The 20759-nt window shown below is 34.2% G+C and overlaps 1 protein-coding gene across 2 annotated transcripts in view; it reads left to right on the forward strand.

Moving 5' to 3' along the window:
- LOC136028100 (atrial natriuretic peptide-converting enzyme-like) overlaps positions 1 to 20759 on the forward strand; it is a 121713-nt gene that overhangs the window by 63277 nt on the left and 37677 nt on the right. For both annotated transcript variants that reach the window (XM_065705722.1, XM_065705723.1), the window contains exons 6-7: positions 5651 to 5844; positions 10785 to 11028. In XM_065705722.1, coding sequence (XP_065561794.1) covers positions 5651 to 5844; positions 10785 to 11028 — 438 coding nt within the window. The remainder of the gene's footprint in view (positions 1 to 5650; positions 5845 to 10784; positions 11029 to 20759) is intronic.

Here is a 20759-nt window from a genome sequence, read left to right on the forward strand (position 1 = left end):
CGCTAGGGGGAATTTGCCAGGATCTCTACACGAAATGGTTTTTATTTGTCTTACTTAGTCTTTGCCGGCTCAATTTTACATGTGAAGATAAGGGGAATTGTCAGACGGAAATAATGACCGGATTGAAATTGTCTAGAGTATCTTTCCGTAGATGGGTGGGGGGGAGGTTTACACAGAAGAAATTTTTCAGAGGGAATTTTCTGTGAGAGCTCCTTTCTACTAGGAGGGGGGGGGGTATTTTTGGGAAGAATTTTCTGCGGAGGGGGTATTTTTGGCATGGTTTAAAAACAATCATAAAAAAATTTTTTTTAATGAAAGACTTAGAAAAAAATTTCAGCCGGAATCGTCCGCGAGAAATTTCTCTTAGCTAATTTTCAGCTAGAATGGAATTGTCAGGGTTAATTTTTTTGGGGGGGGGTATTTTTGGGGGGAAGGACTTTGAATGGAGGGATTTAAAATGAGCGGAAAAAATTTTCATGGAGGGGGAGCCGGATTTCCTGGCATTATTTAAAAAAGATCAGAAATTAATAGAAAAACAGATTTTTTCAACTGAAAGTAATGAGCAACATCGAAACTTAAAACAAACAGAAATTATTACTTGTATCTGGGAGGTTACCCATCATCAATACCTCGCTCTTTACGCAACTTAATAAACTGTTAACTGATCATTTTCTTTGATTTATGAAGTGGGAAAATGGCTCTCGAATTTCAAGTGACGACATTTTTGAAACTATTTAAAAGGCGTGTGATTATTTAAACAGTTGTTTATTATTATAAACAACAACAGTATATCATTACCAGTTTTGTTTATGACAGTTTTACAGCCAAGAAAAATAATTTCATGTATTTATGATTTCACTCTTAGAAACAATGTTTTGCTAGCTATTTTTGCGTTGCCAATGAAGCTTTTTGTGCCCCTAACTGATGTTACACAGCCTAGAATCAGTAAAATTTCTAGAGGAAGTTTTACACGGGGGGACAACTTTGCCAAATTAGTTGAGAAATGTTCAGGAATTAAATGAAAAACAATTATTTTTAACCGAAAATAAGGAGTGACATTAAAATTTAAAATGAACAGGGGACATAATATTTAAAGGGGATGTCCCCTCCTCAACGCCCCGCTCTTTACGCTAAAGTTTGGCTCTTTGTCACAATTCTAATTTTAAAGTAATAATAAAACTTTAGTGTAAAAAGTGGGCGTTGAGGAGAGGGGACAGTCCCTTTCAAATACGGAGTGGTTTTTGTTCGTTTTGAGCTATAATATCGCTCCTTACTTTCAGTAAATTTTTAGTTTTTTATTTAATCAAAGAAAAGACCCACAATGATGAGCATGGAATTCAAGAAAAGAAACCAGTATTTAGTGTGAATCATAGTTTCTTTGTGACAATATATTCGTGGTATTCCGCGTTTTCTGGTAGCTTTTGTTTGTCATCGTTTGGATTCAAGTCATTTAGAACTGTTTTTTTTTGTTGATTAATTTAAAAACGAAAAATTTTCCAAAACAAAAGCTGTTCAAGGAAGAGTAAAGAGCTAAAGACGGGACGTCTTTGTAAAGCAAAGACTAGTATGAATAAAGTCATGTAACAAAGAAATTAGTGTCATTGAATAAATGATACCCAAAACCAAGACTGCATTGCAGCATTTTTGTTATTTAGCTTTGATATGACACTCTCATTTGTTTTATATATCCAGTTTAAATTAATTCGTTGACCATGTTCACTGAATCTGTCATTAATTTTTTTTCTTTTTTTTGCTCAGTTTGGAGCCTTTTGTGTGATTTGGAAATACTGGAGTGGTACCTGACTATAAATGTGACTGCAGCTGCTGCTAGTGTTGAACTTAATCAAAAGAGTTTAACTGTGTCCTGGTCAAAATGGCCCAGTGCTTCCAGGTTGTCAAAGGGGCTTATCTGCAATGTCTCATGTATGACCAAGATTATTAAACTGGAAATTTCAGGGAATATTGTGGGAGATGTTGAACTTTCTACAGTCTGTAGCCTTGAAAAGAATTCTTTCTGTTTACTCTCCCCGCAAGTAAAGTGATATCTCTGTCCATATGATCTATCCCTATAAAAAAAAATCGTAACAAAGACGATTTTCTCCTTGTGACTTGATTCACCTCACTATAGACATGTTCCTAGGAGGTGGATGTGTGTGTGTCCTTACCTCCTACCTTAAAATTATTACGACTTTCTCTGCTAAGTTTCCGCGTTTTCCGTGTAATTTTCTGTAATTTTTTTTTCAATGCCCCTTCCCCTTAATTAAATTTTTTTTAAAAAGCCAAGGCTGTCTTTGCTTATTCAATGGTTTAATCATGCGTAAACCATCAATTTTTTTAATGACTAATTTAAAGGATATCCTCCAGCCAAGTTGACACCAAATGACAGAACATTCACAATTAGCAGTTTTTGCAGTTAATATTCAGGGAGACATATTAGGGAGTATGTCAGGGAGAGATACAATGGATTTCACTTTTGGAGGAGAATGAGTCTGTTTTAACCAGTTAAACTGGTGTAAGTGAATTTTTGTGGATTTCAATTAGTTAAGTTAATTTTTCATGAGCCTAGTTATATGGGTTGAATTATGTAGTGACAACAATTTTTTAGACTTAATATCCTAAAGTTATATTTTGTAGCTGCAAAGGGATAAGTCTTTGTGAATCTTAACAAAGTTTATACATGGATTGACAAATATTTTACCAGGCCTATTCCAAAAACAGCAGCATAAATAGTTTTCTGGCCGAGTTTCAACAACGGTTTTCCTTTTTAAACACTTATGACATTTTGTTCCTGATTCAATTAATAAAGTGGACCAAGATTGACGCATATTAAAATCGGAGTGCATTGTTTAGTGTCAAGATATAGTGTAACTTTAGTATAACCAGAAGAAAATTGCTAAGGTTTGGGAAGGATGCTCCAACTTCAAAGTTTTTATTTGATCTAATAGGATATAAATTATAATCTCCACGATTTTAAGCGCTTTTTAGAAAAAGTATGTGCTACGTAGAAAATGAAATTTATTAAAAAAAAATTCTTAAACAAGATTAGAATTAGTTTCTTATTTCTTAGACGAAACGTGGAAGATTTCAATTGTTATTGATGGCAACCAATAATGGAATAGTAGTAATTCTAAGCAATGACAACCTATAGTAGATTAATCAGGGCTTGAAAGAAAATAGCACGAAATAAAAATATGTTGACAGTGTCTTGTCGAAGAGTCTTAACTTATAGACTTAGTATTCCACACAAGCTACTTTTGTGCTCCCAAAATTGCTTTTATTTAATTTTGGAATGACTTTAATAATTTTTTGACTCTATCACTTTCGAGAACTCCTCCGCCGACAAATTTCGCCGCCGTGGGTCAATTCCACCTATGCAAAAAAAAAATCAATGGAAATACCTAAAATTTTTATTTTGAGAGGATAACAGGGGGGATCTTGGGGGAGGTGGTGAATTATGCCCTGCTTAAAAAGATAGTGAATTCTCTTATACGTTATACTTTAACATGAATAAAGTGACTGGAAAAGAAATAGAAACGGGAACTCAGTGACAGGGTTGTTTAGTGGTTAGGCTCGAAGGGGAAGAAAAATTAAATCGGTTAATGCAATAGATGTAAAATTAGGTATAGTAGTTATAATTGCACAGTTGAAAATCGATTTGCCCAGACCGGTTTTAAGCGCTTCAGTCTGAAAAGTATGAAAAACGGACGAGTAGAAACTCTATTCAACCTTTTAGAGAAAAGAAATCAGCGCTATCTACCGTACACACTAAATCCTCAAGCTGATTGAAAACAATTTAATAGAAAATATTAGATAAATTTATGTTTTACTTTATAGAACTTAGTTTTGATGGTAAACTGAAGATAGAAGGATACTTCGGATTGGCTATAAAGGGTTATAAATATGAAAGTTTAGTTTTTTTTCTTTCTACAAATATAATTTATGGGGCTAGTTCAGTTCAGTTCACTTTATTTATAAATCAAATACATTTAACTAATATCCAAGTACCTGCCTCAAGGCGTGACAAATACAAAAAAGCACTTGCGACTGGGCGGGTACATAAAACTCATTTTCTAACTAATAATTCACTACAAACGAAAAACAAACAACAAACAAACAAAAAACAATAACTAATAATAACCAATCTCATAATAATAAACAGAAAAGAGAGAAAAAAGGAAAATAAATAAATCAAAGAACTATGAACCTTGGCCGAGCAAATACTTTTTCAATTTATTTTTAAATAACCCCAGGAGCTCAGCCGCCCGAATGCTCTCTTTAACAGAGTTCCACGCACTAGGCCCCGAAAATCTAGTAGGGAAGCCGGCCCTGGCTCCACCTTTGTGCGGGACGACGAAATCACTAGCGTGACGCGTTTCATAATGATGCAAAGATCTATTTTCACTAAAGTAATCACGAAAAACCTCTGGACTTATATTATTCCAACATTGATAAGTAAAGATTCAAACTTGCTCCTTCCGTAGTTGTCTTACACTTGCAACTTTTTGAAGCAAGCTGAAAACCTTTTGAAGCAAGCTGAAAACTTTTTGAAGCAAGCTGAAAACTTTTTGAAGCAAGCTGAAAACTTTTTGAAGCAAGCTGAAAACTTTTTGAAACAAGCTGAAAATGTTTTGAAGCATGTTGAAAACTTTTTGAAGCAAGCTGAAAACTTTTTGAAGCAAGCTGAAAATTTTTTGAAGCGAGCTGGAAACTTCTTGAAGCAAGCTGAAAACTTTTTGAAGCAAGCTGAAAACTTTTTGAAGCAAGCTGAAAACTTTTTGAAGCAAGCTGAAAACTTCTTGAAGCAAGCTGAAAACTTTTTGAAGCAAGCTGAAAACTTTTTAAAGCAAGCTGAAAACTTTAGTGAAGCAAGCTGACAACTTTTTGAAGCAAGCTGAAAACTTTTTGAAGCAAGCTGAAAACTTTTTGAAGCAAGCTGAAAACTTTTTGAAACAAGCTGAAAACTTCTTGAAGCGAGCTGAAAACTTTTTGAAGTAAGCTGAAAACTTCTTAAAGCAAGCTGAAAACTTTAAAGCAAGCTGAAAACTTTTTGAAGCAAGCTGAAAACTTTCTGAAGCAAGCTGAAAACTTTTTGAAACAAGCTGAAAACTTCTTGAAGCAAGCGGAAAACTTTTTGAAGCAAGCTGAAAACTTTAAAATCAAGCTGAAAACTTTCTGAAGTAAGCTGAAAACTTTTTAAAGCAAGCTAAAAACTTCAGTGAAGCAAGCTCAAAACTTTTTGAAGCAAGCTAAAAACTTTTTAAAGCAAGCTGAAAACTTTTTGAAACAAGCTGAAAACTTCTTAAAGCAAGCTGAAAACTTTTTGAAGCAAGCTGAAAACTTTTTGAAGCAAGTTGAAAACTTTTTGAAGCAAGCTTGATTCCATAATATATATCGAGATATCAGCATACTTTGTCTAGTAGCATTTTTCTCATAGTTAAAAAGAATTGTGCCGTAGAATAGCTTCACACTAATGTCTTATAATTATATTCACGTTTTTATGTTATTAAACCAGTCATGATTAAACGAGCTTCAGATGGGGATCAGCCAGGAATCAAGTTATGAAGAAAGTAACTTTCCTTTTTTAACGGTTAATTAATATAATAATTTACAGCCTAGGTATAATTTTAGTCAATTAAATCCCTTTTTCTAGTGACGACTTGGAGAATAACAACTTGGAAGTAACTTTCAACCTATACACTGATAGCAAAAAGTCAATCCCAAGCATAAAGCATCTCAAATCAGCCCTTGGAAATGCTGTTGAGCACATTAGTCTTCCAAATAATAGAACTGGGAAATCAAGATTCTCCGGTTTAACCATAGATCCATCTACAATTGAAATTAAAGGTAAATAAATACTTTTATGATGAGTTTTATTCGCTGAATTTCTTCTATTCCATTATTAAAATTATGTTCAAAGTTAGTGGTTTTTTTTTGTAAAACTCAAATCCTATCCAAGTTTATGCTAATCTACAAGATTTATTCTAGACTGAAAAAACCATGATTCTTTGCTTTCACTTTAGATCTATATTAAGTAAAAAAAAACAGGTTTTTTTAACTGAATTCCGTATATGAAAGGGACTTTTCCTCCTCAACGCCCCACTCTTTACGCTAAAGTTTGACTCTTTCTCTTAACTCTACTTTTTAAAACAGTAAAAAACTTTAGCGTAAAGAGCGGGGCGTTGAGGAGGAAAAGCCCCTTTCATATAAGGAGTAATTTCTATTCGTTTTAAGATTTAATGTCGCTCCTTACTTTCAGCTAAAGAAACCTGTTTTTTTTATTTAATTTCTGAGTGTTTTTGAATTAATGCTTGTTTTGATTTTGGCTCTCTGCACATAAATAATTAAAACAAAATTTGCATATTAATTTTTTTTTGGCTAAATGGCTTTCTCATAGTTTTTGCTTCCTCATTTGCTTTCTCATAGATTGCTTGAAAACGCAACTAGAACTTTTAATTTTTTTACGAACGTTTACATTAGTAAAAAATATACGTAACTTATGAATTAATTTATATAACGAACTTCTATATTCGTATGTTTTTATTACGTATATGAGGAGGTACACCCCTCGTCAATACCTCGCTCTTTACACTAATACTTGAATTTTGTCCCAATTCCTTAAGAATGACCCCTGAATCACAAGGGCCTTAGAATAAATAGTTGAAATTACTAAAAATACCTTAGCGTAAAGAGTGAGCTATTACGAGGAGGTGAACCCCTCATATGCGTAATAATTTCTGGTCGTTTTAAGTTTTAATACTGCTCCTTACTTTCAGTTGAAAAAAAACTTTTTCATATCTTTTTTTCTTTTTTAAATGCTAGAACATCCTGCGCCCCCTTCATGGAAATTCTCTTACCCCATGACAAATTCCTCTATGGACAGATCCTCCCACGTAACCCCTTCCCCCTCAACTCTCCTCTCTCCCAAACCAAAAAAAATCCCCCTGAAAACGTCTGTACACTTCCCAATAGCCATTAGTATATGTAAACAGCAGTCAAAGTTTGTAAGTTGCAACCCCTCCCACGGGGACTGTTGGGGAGTAAATCGTCTCAGGCCTCGTAACTTCTGATTGGTTCGACTAAACTTAATGAAGCTTATATATTTAAAATCAGCATTAAAATGCAATTCTTTTGATGTAACTATTGGTATCAAAATTCCGTTTTTTAGAGTCTCGGTTACTATTGAGCCGGGTCGCTCTGTACTACGGTTCGTTACTACGAACTGTTTGATAGACCTACCGTTGAAATAAAAGTCTCTTGTTTATGCTAAGAAATCTTGTGTTTGTGACGAATATTAAGTTTTTAGTCCCCCTTTTCCACAATCAAATTATGTTCAAATTTCAGCATTCTTTCTAAATTTGAGCACACCAAAGTTGATGCTAAGCTTATCACTTTATTTTTTTTTTAGTAGAAGTAGTAGTGCTGTAGTATTGACATCATAGGGTGCGCAATAGCAATGCCTAAGTAAAAAGCAATGGGGACACAATGTATTATTTAGCTTTTTTTTAAACCAGGGCACTTCGTATCGAAGGAGTTTTCGTAAAAACTTCGAAAAGGGCTCATTTGGTTGGAAATTGAACGGGCTAGTGCAATTTTTAATGGTCAAAAGTGATTGGAGGGCAACCAACCCTCCTCCCACACTCACCATATCTCCCCTCACATATCCCATCGAAATTTTGAGATAGCCATTCTGTCCAGCATAGTTAAAAGGTCCGAAAATTATGTGTTTGAGGATGACAACACCCCCCCACTGCCCTCAGGATTAGGGTTGCAAGTTATTCCCTGGTGGCATGTATGGTTTCTATTAAAAGGGTGGTCGTATAGACTTCGGAGTGGGCTCAAATATGTTTTAAATTCTTTCATTTTTTTTTTACTTTCATAAATAAAAATTATCAAAAATTTAAAGAATAAATATCACTGTATGTCATTTAAACGAACAATCCACGGTCATATGTTCTTTTTTTCAATAAAGCCCAAATTATGTTCTGGTTTTGAGAAGCTATGGGGATTATAAGCCCTACTCATATTAATTTTTGCTCGTTTTGAGTTTGACTTGGCTATTTATCGTAGTTTCTGTTTGTTTTAAGTTTCATTTACTTATTGATAATTTTACGTTTGGAAGATTATTTGACTTTTTTCTGCTCATTTTTGGCTTAATGGAGCTCTCTTTTTTTTTGGAAAAGCTTGTTTCGTCGAATTTTTTTTTTTTTTAAATTAATTCTAGAAAAAAAACCCGTCCTTCATTTGTTTCTACTGAACGTTAAAGACTAAAATAAACAAAGTTAGTCCTTACTTTTTACCAAAAGTTATAAAAAACCATTTGTTCTTTTTTTGCTTGTTCTGGAATTGGTCAGAAGTGTCATGAAAATAATCCCGGAGATGATATAGTAATGGTGCCATTTCCCCCTTCACTTGATACCCACTTTATTTCACATTTATTTTCTTTTACTTTGTATTTTTCTTTGAGTTCGGAAGAATAATTTATCCTGGGGTATATGACCTTCTTGCTCTTTTGACTTTCTGGAATGAAAACAAGTACAGTAATCTATTTTTAGGTCCACGTTTCAGGTTTAGTTAACCAGGTCTTTAGACCTAATATGTAAATTTGTAAATTATTAGTTAAAAAGATGAAAAAACAACTACTGAGGAATTATAACAAAACTGGTAATACCATACAACCTATTTCTTGTCACCCTGACTTGATATCGGGTTACCCTGGCAAAGTTTATTGAAGAGGCGTGCTTATAAAAATTTTATGCTACAACTCCAATAAATTCGTACCAGCAATATTTCGTTATCAGGTATGAAATTCTCAAAAATATTATCACCTTTGTTTGTAGTCTAGGGCGTTAAAAGTGTGTTTAGGTTGAGTCAGGTTAAGTTAAGCCCTCTGTTCTTTATCTTGAAATTTACTGTAAATTCGTAGAAAAAATGTATAACAGTAAAAATATATAACAGATTATATAACAGAATATATAACAGATAGTAAAAATATATAACAGATTATATAACAGAATATATAACAGATAGTAAAAATATATAACAGATTAGCAAGACCAGGAGCAGGCTTGCAGTCCTTCACCTAAAGAGATGAGAAAAGGCAGTCCTATCAGCCAATTCACAGAAATGCTAGGATGGGGGTGGTGGTAAAAATGTTCTTCAAAATTTATGGAGGGGGGGCAATTTGTTCGATTTTTTCAATGAAAATGCCAGAAAAGAGCATTTTTTAATAAAAACACAAAAGGAACGTATTTTGAGAATTCTAGGGGGGTGGAGTTAAATACCACCCATGCCCTCAAGGCCTAAATTGGTGTTGATGAACTCTATTTGTTTATTAACTGTGAATAGGTCCTAAGTGAAGCATGGCTTTTCCATTAAGGAAAGTGGCTGGATGACTCAATGACATTCATAATGTGGAAAAAACAAAAAATAGGATTGTCTTTTGTACTAAGCACGGCGACATAAGTGCATTTGTGAAGCAACATAGCATAGAATTCTACTCAGAGTTTTTGTAAGCCGTCTTTAATTCTTTTTTTGTAATAAAATAGTTGAGAATCCGTTGTTACTGCTTCACCTCAATTGTTTTGTTCCTGTGGTTCTGATACTGAAAATCGTGTACCAAACTTTGCAGTTTGAAACACAATGATTTACTAAGCAGCGATTTACTAAGTACTAAATTGTCTATCATTTGATCCAAGTTTGTTTATGGTATCGACTTGGATTTTTTCTACATCTAGGATTAGCCAAAACCCAAATTTAGCTAACTTAAACTTAGTCAAAGTTGGCTAATCAGAATATTCGCAGGAAAGGTCTGACCAACTAATATCTAAAAAATCCACACGCAATACGACGGTATTGGCTGGTTTCAACCTTTAAATTAAATTACTACTACTACTAACAACTCACCGCAGTACCAAGCCACCTAAGGCCAACACAGCTGCGCACGCTCCTCCTCCATCCCAATCTATTCAAAGCCTCCCTCTTTACACCCTACTAGAAAGTTCCCTTTTCCCTTAAATGTTTCTTTATGGCATCCTCCCACCCCGACCGTGGACGACCTGCTTTTCGTCTAGCCTTTGAAAGTTGGCCAAAATGGACAATCTTCGGCAATCTGTCATCCTTCATCCGCTGAACATACCCAAGCCATTTCAACCTTTCTCTGATTATAGCCGTAGAAAGCGGGATTGAATATCACTTTTTACACAGCCTACTGTTTAAAATATGGCCAGTCAGCCGGGTACTAGTCAGGCAGAACTAGCAAATCTAGCAATATATATATATATATATATATATATATATATATATATATATATATATATATATATATATATATATAAAGAAGAATATATAAAAAGAAGAAAAAATTAGAATAAAACAGGACAAAGCATGCTCCTGAAATACGATAATAGAAACAGGGATTTTGCGTGAAAGTTGCTCATATATTTTATCCTTGCGTGACTTTCAATTTTGAAAAAGAAAACAAAGCGGAACCAAAACAAAGAATAAACAATTACGTATTAAAAAAAAATGTTCCAATTTAATATAAAGAATAACAATAATGGAAAAAGAAAGAGGATAGAGGGTTCAGATTGGTATTGTTGGATACGTGATAACGAGTTTTGGAAGAAGCTGAATACCGATGTTAGTAAAGTCAAAGTGTTTAGCTGCCAGCTACTCTGAAATATTGTCGTTAGTTTTGCCAATTCGAAAGTTTGAAAAAATTGAGCACCACTTGTTTAGACGGCACAATTAATTTCGCCTTCCCTGCTTAAATATTTTCTTTTCAGAACGAAATTTCAAAAGCATTATGGAAGATTTCCCAAGCACATTAACGAAAAGACCCCATTCTTTGTATCATAGCCGATTTCATAATGCAGGATTTTCAAGCAAAAATGGAAACCACTTTAAAAAAGCATGTGTCCCCCTCTCCGCTCCTTTTTGTAAGGGTCTAGGATACAACTTCACTAGTTATCCAAATGTTATAAGACACAGAAGTCCAAGAGAGGTTGAAAAGGTTTTGGAATCAGCCACGTAAGTAAATTTTGATATATCGTCATTTTTCTTTCATTTTCATTCAGTGTATACATCTTTTATACTATCTTATATATGTATTAAATAAAAAACAAGTTTTTTTAACTTAAAGCAAGGAGCGACATCAAAACTTAAAACGAACAGAAATTACTCAGCGTATGAAAGGGGCTGTTCCTTCCTCAACGTCTTGCTCTTTACGCTAAAGTTTGACTCTTTCTCTGAGTTTTACTTTATAAAACAATAAATAATTAAAAAAAAGTGAAACAGTAAATTCCGTTTTTTAGAGTTTCGTTTACTATTAAATATATATATAATAATATATTAATTAATTGATTAATATATATACACACACACACACATATATATATATATATATATATATATATATATATATATATATATATATATATATATATATATATATATATATATATATATATATATATATATATATATATATATAATACTCAGAAACCTACAAATCAACATTTACAATTAAGGTATAGATAGTATGCAATCAAAGACCTATTTCAGTTTTTATTCATAAAAGAGGGGGGGGGTCTCATTTTTAGTTTTTGGCTTTTATGAATTGTGAACATTATAAGGGGGGGGGATCATGGTCTTCTTGATTGACGTGTTGAATTATAAGTTGTATGCAAACAGTTCAAAATAGGGATGATACCTTTTTATTGACAGTGAATAGATTTAAAATTATTTAACTGGATATTTCGAACACATATACAGTGTTCATCATCAGCAGTAAAACTAAAAGACATGAATAAAAATAAACAAAATTTATACCTAATAAACTAATTATATTTAGTTTATTGCTCTTATTTTTTTCAATGCAACAGCGGAGGCAAATCTCTTTGACCTTTTCGGTTCCGGTTCATTAGAATTATCTGACATATTACGTGGACAGAGGTCATAGCTCTTAGGTGAGGTGATATTTACTTTATTTGACCTCAGTAAATTATCGTAAATTGAGTTCAATCCAAATTCACCTGTATCTCTGTTTATGGAATTATTCTTGAATAGAATTTTTTTAATTTCGGTTGTTTCCCTGAAAATTTGCTTTAAACCTTGGTCCCTAGAAATCAAAGAAACATTTTCAAACAAAATAAAATGATTTGGAAAATTAAAGATATGTTCCGAGAGGGCTGACGTGAAATCTTCAGGTTTGGTATTTTGCTTTAAAGACGATGAAATAGAATTATGATGTTGTAGCAATCTCGTTTTTAAATTCTGGTTAGTACGTCCCATATAAGAGCTTCCACAAGTACATGGGATTTTATAAACCTCACTTTGCTGCTCTACGGAAGTCCGATCCTTTCCAGAATTTAAAAAAACTAGCCAAAGTATTACTACCTCTTAAGGCTACCTTTAAGCCATTATTTCGTAAAATTCTTTGAAGTTTTTCACTCAAACCTGGAACATATGGTAGAGAACAAAAAATATCTTTCTTTTCTGTTGTTTCCAGAATATCGCCAGAACATTCTAGGAATTTTTTCCTTCTTTTCGAAAAAGTCTGGTCAATTAACCAACCCTGATAATGGTTACTTATTAAAATCTCTTTTAACAACAATAATTCCTCCTCAGTGAAATTTGGAGAACAAATTCTAAAAATGCGGTCAGTTAAGGATATGATTAAACCAATTTTTACTTGGCGAGCATGACCGGAGAAAAACGACAAAAATCTGTTATTGTTAGTAGGTTTCCTGTAAATCTTAAAATCCAGACTATTTTCATTTTTTAAAAGAAGGACATCCAGAAAAGGAAGTTTATTATCCTCTTCTAATTATATTATAAATTTTAAATCCCCTCCCCAAAAATTAAGATGTTCTAAAAAACTTTTTAATTCCTCCACCGTCCCATAAGTCCTTCTTTTAAAAAAATGAAAATAGTCTGGATCTGTGGTTTGGTGAGAAAAAAAGATAAAGAAGAATATCATCTATAATTGATAAGTTAAACATGTGTGCCTCTAACTTTTGAAAAGCCAGCGAGAATTGTCAAGATTTATGAGCCATTTACTATATTGCAATTCCTAATACTATTAGTGCAAGATCAGAAATATAATTCCGCAACTAATATACGAGAATAATATGTATATATTTTAGCGTCGTTAATTTTACAGACCAAAGATAATTATGAGAGAATTATTGCATGAGTGATCTCCTCCTTGCATTTTCTACGTCAAGCAATAAAATATAACCAAATTATTTGTGGTTTCAAAATCAGATTTTCTCAGATGCTACAATTGTCTTCTTTTTCGGTCTGTCAAACCTAAAGACTAGTCGAAACCGAAAGTCAACGATGAACTTGGCATTTTCAAACGAATAGTAAATGGTTGTAAATTTTGTGAACTGGATGAAATTTTCTAGATGAAAATTCAATCGACGCAATTCGGTTATTTAAAAAAAAAGCGTACGAAAAATCTGGTTCTATCCCGTCATCTAGGGGTATAACGAGAGAAAGGTTGAGATAGCTAGGACACTTTCTGCAAAGGATGGATGACATATTGCCAAGGATCATCCTTGTTGGCCAACCCTCTAGGGCCAAATAAAAAGCTATTCGTCTCCAAATGGAATGGGAGGAGTCGTAATGAAGGATTTAATGGAAATTGGAACTACTTGGAAGGTGTAAAGAGGAAGGCTTTAAATAGATTGGGATGGAAGAGGAGCATGCGTAGCTCTATTGGCCTCGTGGGGCGTGGAGCTGTCGTGAGTTGTTAGCTGAAGTAGTATTTTCGGTTACTGGTATCCAATTTTTCAGGGACCCTCGTGTAATTTTGCACCTATACCTTGTTATTTCAGTTAATTAAATAATGAAAACTTATCTTGTAAATAGAAATAAGAAGTAACATTAAAACCTAAAACGGACACAAATTTTCTAATATAGTAAGGGGGATACTGTCTACTGCCCAATTATTAGCCTACAAAACTCTAGAATTTTCAGCGTAATCCGTACTTACCCTGAGGATCCTCCTTAGTTAACTGACAGTATCGAGCTAAATGTAAAATTTTTCTTCACAGTAGCAATACTTCCACAATAATGTGCGAGGCATTCTCCCCATAGCATCCGTATTACATGTTTAGTCCGAAATATAATCTTCCAAATAAGGGGATGGCAGAGATTAAATCAAGTTTTAAAGTTTGGCCCTATAAATGCAATTTTAAAGAGTTTCATGTCTCCTCCTGGCATAAAAAATGCCAACAAAATAGTTTTAAGATGCTGGCTGTCTTTTTTCCCATGTTCGGGCCAAAATTTTAAATTACGACACACAATGTCAAAAATTGGCACGGTCCCTTTTGATAGTTCAGAAGGGCACTAGAACTTACAATTTCTATTTAAATGAGGTGTCATTTCTTGTAAGTGAAAGGATAGTTATAAAAGTACATGAATCAGTTAATGTCAGTTAATGGGGCTGCCAGACTTTGTCTAATTCTCGAAAGCCATATATTGTAAAATACAGCCGTATTGTTTCGCGTAAAGAGATTATAAGTCTAGCTATTGAGCATGAGCCTGCCAATCCTTACTTTAGACCTCGGCTTCTCTTGTTCTACATGCGATGCATAAGACATCCGGCATCCAGCAAAACCTGTCAGCCGTGCCTCATTTTTGATGACACTTAGAGAAGCAAAAATGGTAGTTCTTTAGGACTTAAATATTAAAAGTTTTGGTAGTACTTGGAGCACCGCCACATATTATTTGGCTGGGAAATTGCTGCCCCAGCGAAAAAAATCTGAAGCATTATTTCCCTTCCGGAATTGTGTCTTGTGTTAAAAATACTAACCAGGTACCGAAAATCGTTTACTTCTTCTATTTCTAAATCCCCAACACGAAGGCTTGCTGCCTTCGCTTTTGTCATTGATTAAATTAAAAAAAACAAGTTTTTTTTAACTGAAAGTAAGGAGCAAAATTAAAACTTAAAACGAACAGAAATTACTTCGTATATGAAAGGGGCTGCTTCCTCACCAACATCCCGCTCTTGACGCTAGAGTTTGACTCTTTCTCTCAACTCTTCTTTTTAAAACAGTAAAAAACTTTAGCGTAAAGAGCGGGATGTTGGTGAGGAAGCAGCCCCTTTAATATACGAAGTAATTTCTGTTCGTTTTAAGTTTTAATTTTGCTCCTTACTTTCAGTTAAAAAAACTTGTTTTTTTTAATTTAATTTCTGAACGTTTTTCAATCAATGCATGTTTTGATTTTGGCTCTCCGCAGAGGAATAATTTAGCATAACGAAAATATACTCTACGAACATATAGTTTCTGAGGTTCACTAAAAAACTGCCAAACCGGACAAAGAGAAAGGAGATGAGGTACAACTAGGCTATTATAAATTTTCGCAAGATTTAATTTATCAATGTGTTTAATATTAGATACTTTTTTGCTAAATGACTTTCTCATAATTTTGATTGAATGATTTTGAGAAAAAAGAGCGGGGGAAGAAGCCTAGTTGCCCTTCGATTTTTTGGTTAATTAAGATAAAGGCAACTAGAACTTTTAATTTTTTACGAATCTTTTTTTTTAGTAAAAGATATACGTAACTTATAAACTAGCTTACGTAAAGAAGTTTTGTATTCTCATGTTTTTATTACATATATGAGGGGGTTCGCCCCCTCGCCAGTACCTCGCTCTTTACACTAAAGCTTAGATTTTGTCCCAATTCATTAAGAATGACCCCTGAATCACCAAAGCCGTAAAATAAATAGTTGAAATTACTAAAAATACTTTAGCGTAAAGATCGGGGTATTAGGAGGAGGTGAGCTCCTCATATGGGCGATAATTTCCGTTCGTTTTAAGTTTTAATGCTGCTCTTTACTTCGAGCTGAAAAAAACTTTTTCATATTTCTTTTTTCATTGTTTTTTTTTAAAAATGCTAGTAAATCCTGCGCTCCCTTCATGGAAATTTTCTTCTACCATGACAAATTCCTCGATGGAAAGCTCCCCCAGCCTATCCCCCTATTCTCAACCCCTCCTCCCAACCAAAAAAATCCTACTGAAAACGCCTACACACTTCCCAATAACCATTACTATATGTAAGCACTGGTCAAATTTTGTAACTTGTAGCCCCTCCCCCAGGGACTGTGGGGGAGTAAGTCATCCCAAAGACATAGTTTTTATGGTTTTTGACTATGCTGAACAAAATGGCTATCTCAAAATTTTGATCCGTTGACTTTAGGAAAAACATGAGCGTGGGAGGGGGCCTAGATGCCCTCCAATTTTTTTGGTCACTTAAAAAGGGCACTAGAACTTTTCATTTCCGTTAGAATGAGCCTTCTTGCGACATTCTAGGACCACTTGGTCGATACGATGACCCCTGGGGAAAAAAAAAAACAAACAAAAAAAAAAAAAACAAATAAACACGCACCCGTGATTTGTCTTCTGGCAAAAAATACAAAATTCAACATTTTTGTAGATAGGAGCTTGAAACTTCTACAGTAGGGTTCTCTAAGACGCTGAATCTGATGGTGTCATTTTCGTTAAGATCCTACGACTTTTAGGGGGTGTTTCCCCCTATTTTCCTAAATAAGGCAAATTTTCTCAGGCTCGTAACTTTCGATGGGTAAGACTAAACTTGATGAAACTTATATATTTAAAATCAGCATTAAAATGCGATTCTTTTGATGTAGCTATTGATATCAAAATTCAATTTTTTAGAGTTTTGGTTACCATTGAGCCGGATCGCTCCTTACTACAGTTCGTTACCACGAACTGTTTGATCAAAAGACCAGTGGTGGCGACTTTATCTACTACCTCATCTATTTTTCTGCATATCTTATTGAAAAAGCGTTATCAAGCCTACATCACCTGCCAGGTCACCATCCTGAAGTGACCGTGAGGCTTTTAGGTTTTAATGTTAGAGGGTTTTAGGTTTTAATGTTATTTCTTATTTTTATTTGGAAGCTCTGTTTTTCTTATTTAATTAAATGCCAGGCGTCTTCCCACTGGGGTTGGACTGTCATGTCGATGCGCTTCAGGTCCCTGCAATAGGTATGATGAAGCCTATTTTTGGCCTTCCTCTTTCCGGGGTTTCGCTTGGCTGTCAGTCCAGTTCCATTCTATGAGTCTATTTTGGTATTCGTATGTTATCCCTCACATGGACAACATGCCCAGGTAGAGACCTTGTCAAACCAGATAAGATAGTGGTAGCCATTCCTGTTATGATTGTAATACTGATTTCGACTGGTCGATTAATTTCTTTATACCCTTGGTTTAATTTTGGGATTTAATTAAACCAGTAACCCTTACAATAGTTCAGCTCCTAGACTATACTTAAAAAACTACCCAACCTAAAATTTTTGTTGTTTAAAAATCGTATTGTTTATGCGGGTTTCCGTTCTTTTTTACATGACCTGCCAAGCATTTAAATTAAGTTACTGTTTGTCTAAGAAAGATATTTGAAAAGAAGTGAATGTCGGTTTCTCGACGATTTTTATGTTCGCCATCATGGTTGTCACCTTAAGGGCAACTTGTAAAGAACGTGCCCATAGTAGCTGAAAATTTAAAATATTTTGTGAAAAAAAACAAACAAACAAAAACTGTCGAGTAAGGAAGAATCGCCATTTGAACCTGACTGATGAATGGTGACTATTATTTCTATTTGCTCGTTGGCAAAACAAGTATGTGGGAAATTTAAAAACCTGTGTAAAAAGTTACAAAAATGGGTGTTGGATCAAAATAAAACTGCGCCATTGCAATCATAGCAGCCCAAACCCTTCTTTGGCAGATTTGAAGTCTCCCACCTTGACTAACAAGGAAAATCACTTTTTTGCATGAGAAGTAGCGACATGTCTCCTTCGTTTATTGTTCTCCAGCTTCGTTTTTTTTGTCGCCGCTAGTAGGGCACTGAAAAATCATATAGACATGTTTAATGGTTCATTTGCAAGGGAATTGTGGCTTCTGTAAGTTTTACAAATGTAATGTTTAAACAAGATGTAATTTTGACAAACTCGTTGTAAGAATAATCAAGAACTATGCATTTGTCACGTTTGATCTGTGGTTACAATAAATGCTAGCCGCGTGATCCTTTTTGCACTTTGTATTGACAATCCTTTTTCTAATGATTTTTTCTGTAATTTTTACTTTTTCTGTAATTTCTAGCCGCGTGATCCTGTTTGTACGTTGTATTGACAGTCCTTTTTGTAATGACTTTTTCTGCATTTTTTTACTTTTTCTGTAACTTTTGACTTTTTTTGTAATTTCTAGCCCCGTGATCCTGTTTGCAAGTTGTAGTGACAATCCTTTTTTTAATGACTTTTTCTGCAATTTTTGACTTTTTTATAATTTTTGACTTTTCTGTAATTTCTAGCCGCGTGATCCTGTTTGCACGTTGTATTGAAATCCTTTTGTAATGATTTTTTCTGTATTTTTTTTTCTGTATGAGAGTAACATTGTTTTCTAGCCCGTAATTGAACTTAATTAAAAACAATGTAAAGCGTACAAGTATTATTCAAGATATCAATCCCTGAACCCCTTTTTGCTTAGCTGTTGTTTATGACCCCAGGCAAGCTGGGTCTTAATGCTACTGTAAAAGCCCCAAGACTGGTGAGTCAAATGTTTAAGGTATAAATAATAGGTATCTACATCAAAAAGGTGCTATAAATCTGTAAAAAGCTTGTGAAAGATTCTATTTAAGTTCCTTTCAACTAAAATTGAATACGCGGGAACCATAGAGCGTGAAAATGTGCCGGCATGCTCATCGTTCGTTTTGAAATCTGATCAATATGCTCGAGAGTTGGACGTGCGATCGTTTACCGTCAAATTACTAATATAATGTCAAAATTTAGACTAAAAACGAAGGATGAATCAGCTTTTGGGCCTTGTTTGGCAAGCATCTTTGAGACAAGAGAAATAGTCTCAGCTCACTTAAGAACAATAGACAAAAAAAATTAACCAATATTTAATTTTTTTGATAATGTAGACTTTGGAAAGAATTTAAGACTACATCTTTGTAGCTTTTTTTTATTTATTTTGTTGGTCAAGGGTTGAAACGAAAACTTAGGGGTACTTCTCCATTCTATGGGGTTGGTGAAGGTAAGTTATTTTTTTCTGAAGAAGCCAGTGTCTAACATACTATAGCTGTCAGGGTTCAAAAAAAGGTGAGGAGGATTAGAAACTGTTAGATCGACTTAAATAGTTATAACTTAATATAAATAACTAAATATAACTTAAATAGTTATATTTTCAGTGTGCAACTATACTCTTGGAACCGTATAGAACTTAGTTGGTCTCTTAGTTCCCCCGTAGTTGTTTTTTATTCTGTTTTTTCTCATGTTGATTTTTAGCTCTTGTTTTATATGCTTTGTGTATGACCTCACATGCATTTTAATCTGTTCATCTATTTTTCTATGTATACGATTTATTGGTATTTTTTCTAAAGTTGGAAGAAATGATATGTAATTAAAAATTGAACTCAACATTCCTAGCCTACAAAATTGTATTTACTGTGTAATTAAAAACAATCATACATTTAGAGCGTGGTGATTTACCCACACATAAATAACAAAAAAAAAGGAAAATCAGTTACACGACCTCCATTCGATCTTTTCAACAACTGTGGTCTTTGTCTTAAATGTTCAATAAAACAGCAAGCAAGATTTAAAAAAATACATGTAACAGCTGCTAACAATAAAAAAATTACAATCTTTTTGAACGTCTAAAGTTGGCTAAACTTTTAGCTGGCTTAATCCCTTTAATCTCGTATTCAAAGCATTGCATAACGACGGTATTAGTCAGCTGAAAATTATACTATTAGACATAATGAAAAGCTTATGTATATTCATTAGTGAGTTTAGGAGTTGTTTAAAACGTGGAACACATGGAACAACTGAATACGTTGTTCCTTTCTGAAGCCGATGTGGCTACGTCGCTTTTACTATTGTTTTTCGTGCTCTGGCTTCTAAATGATTGATTCTTAGATTCTTGATCCCCTCCCTCCCCAATAGCAAAGTTTGAACACCCATCACCCCCACCGGACTACCTGAAAGTTTCAACTGCATCTCTCAAGTAATTCCTGAGATATTAACGATAAACTATTTTTGATAGCATGGATACGCAGTGTCTTTAAATTTACCTCTGCCCCCTCTCCCACTTCAAAAATTGGAGTTCTCTTGACCTTCAACACCTAAGGGTTTTACGGTTGAAAGTTTCAACATAACAGTGACAACACGTTCTTTCGCCTGCTTCTGAGCCCCATAACCCCCTTCCCCTCCACAACGAAATGTTTAATCCTCTTGAACCAGGTAAAGATCCCTGAAATTTTCAAGGCAATCGAACTCTCATCATCAAACAAGACGTTCCTTTTTCCATTAGAAAATCTATGTATAACAATTGGCAATTTGTATTATTTACGGTCCTTTCCCCACGGGCTGTGAGAGTCATGTTATCATCAAAAAGATGATTCATTGACCTTTTGACTATTAAAAAAAATCGCAATCTAAAATTTTTGAATGGACGTTTTGGGGGCTATGGGGCGGAGGGTGGTAAAAAGGGAATGGGAGGGGTGCAGGTTGTCGTCCAGTCACTTTTGACTCTTAAAAAAGATGCTAGAAATTTCAATTTTCAATCGATTAAACCTCAAGTTTCCACGACCACCCCTTCCATAAAAAATGGCTGAAAAAAAATAATACTTCAGAGACATCTAGTTCTTGACCTCGGCAGCGCTTGAGCGTTGCCTTTGAACATACTTGCACGGATCTGATAATAGGGAGAAATCCTCCTTAAGACCAA

This window comes from Artemia franciscana, chromosome 6, assembly GCF_032884065.1.
Source record: "Artemia franciscana chromosome 6, ASM3288406v1, whole genome shotgun sequence".
Taxonomy (NCBI): Eukaryota; Metazoa; Arthropoda; class Branchiopoda; order Anostraca; family Artemiidae; genus Artemia; species Artemia franciscana.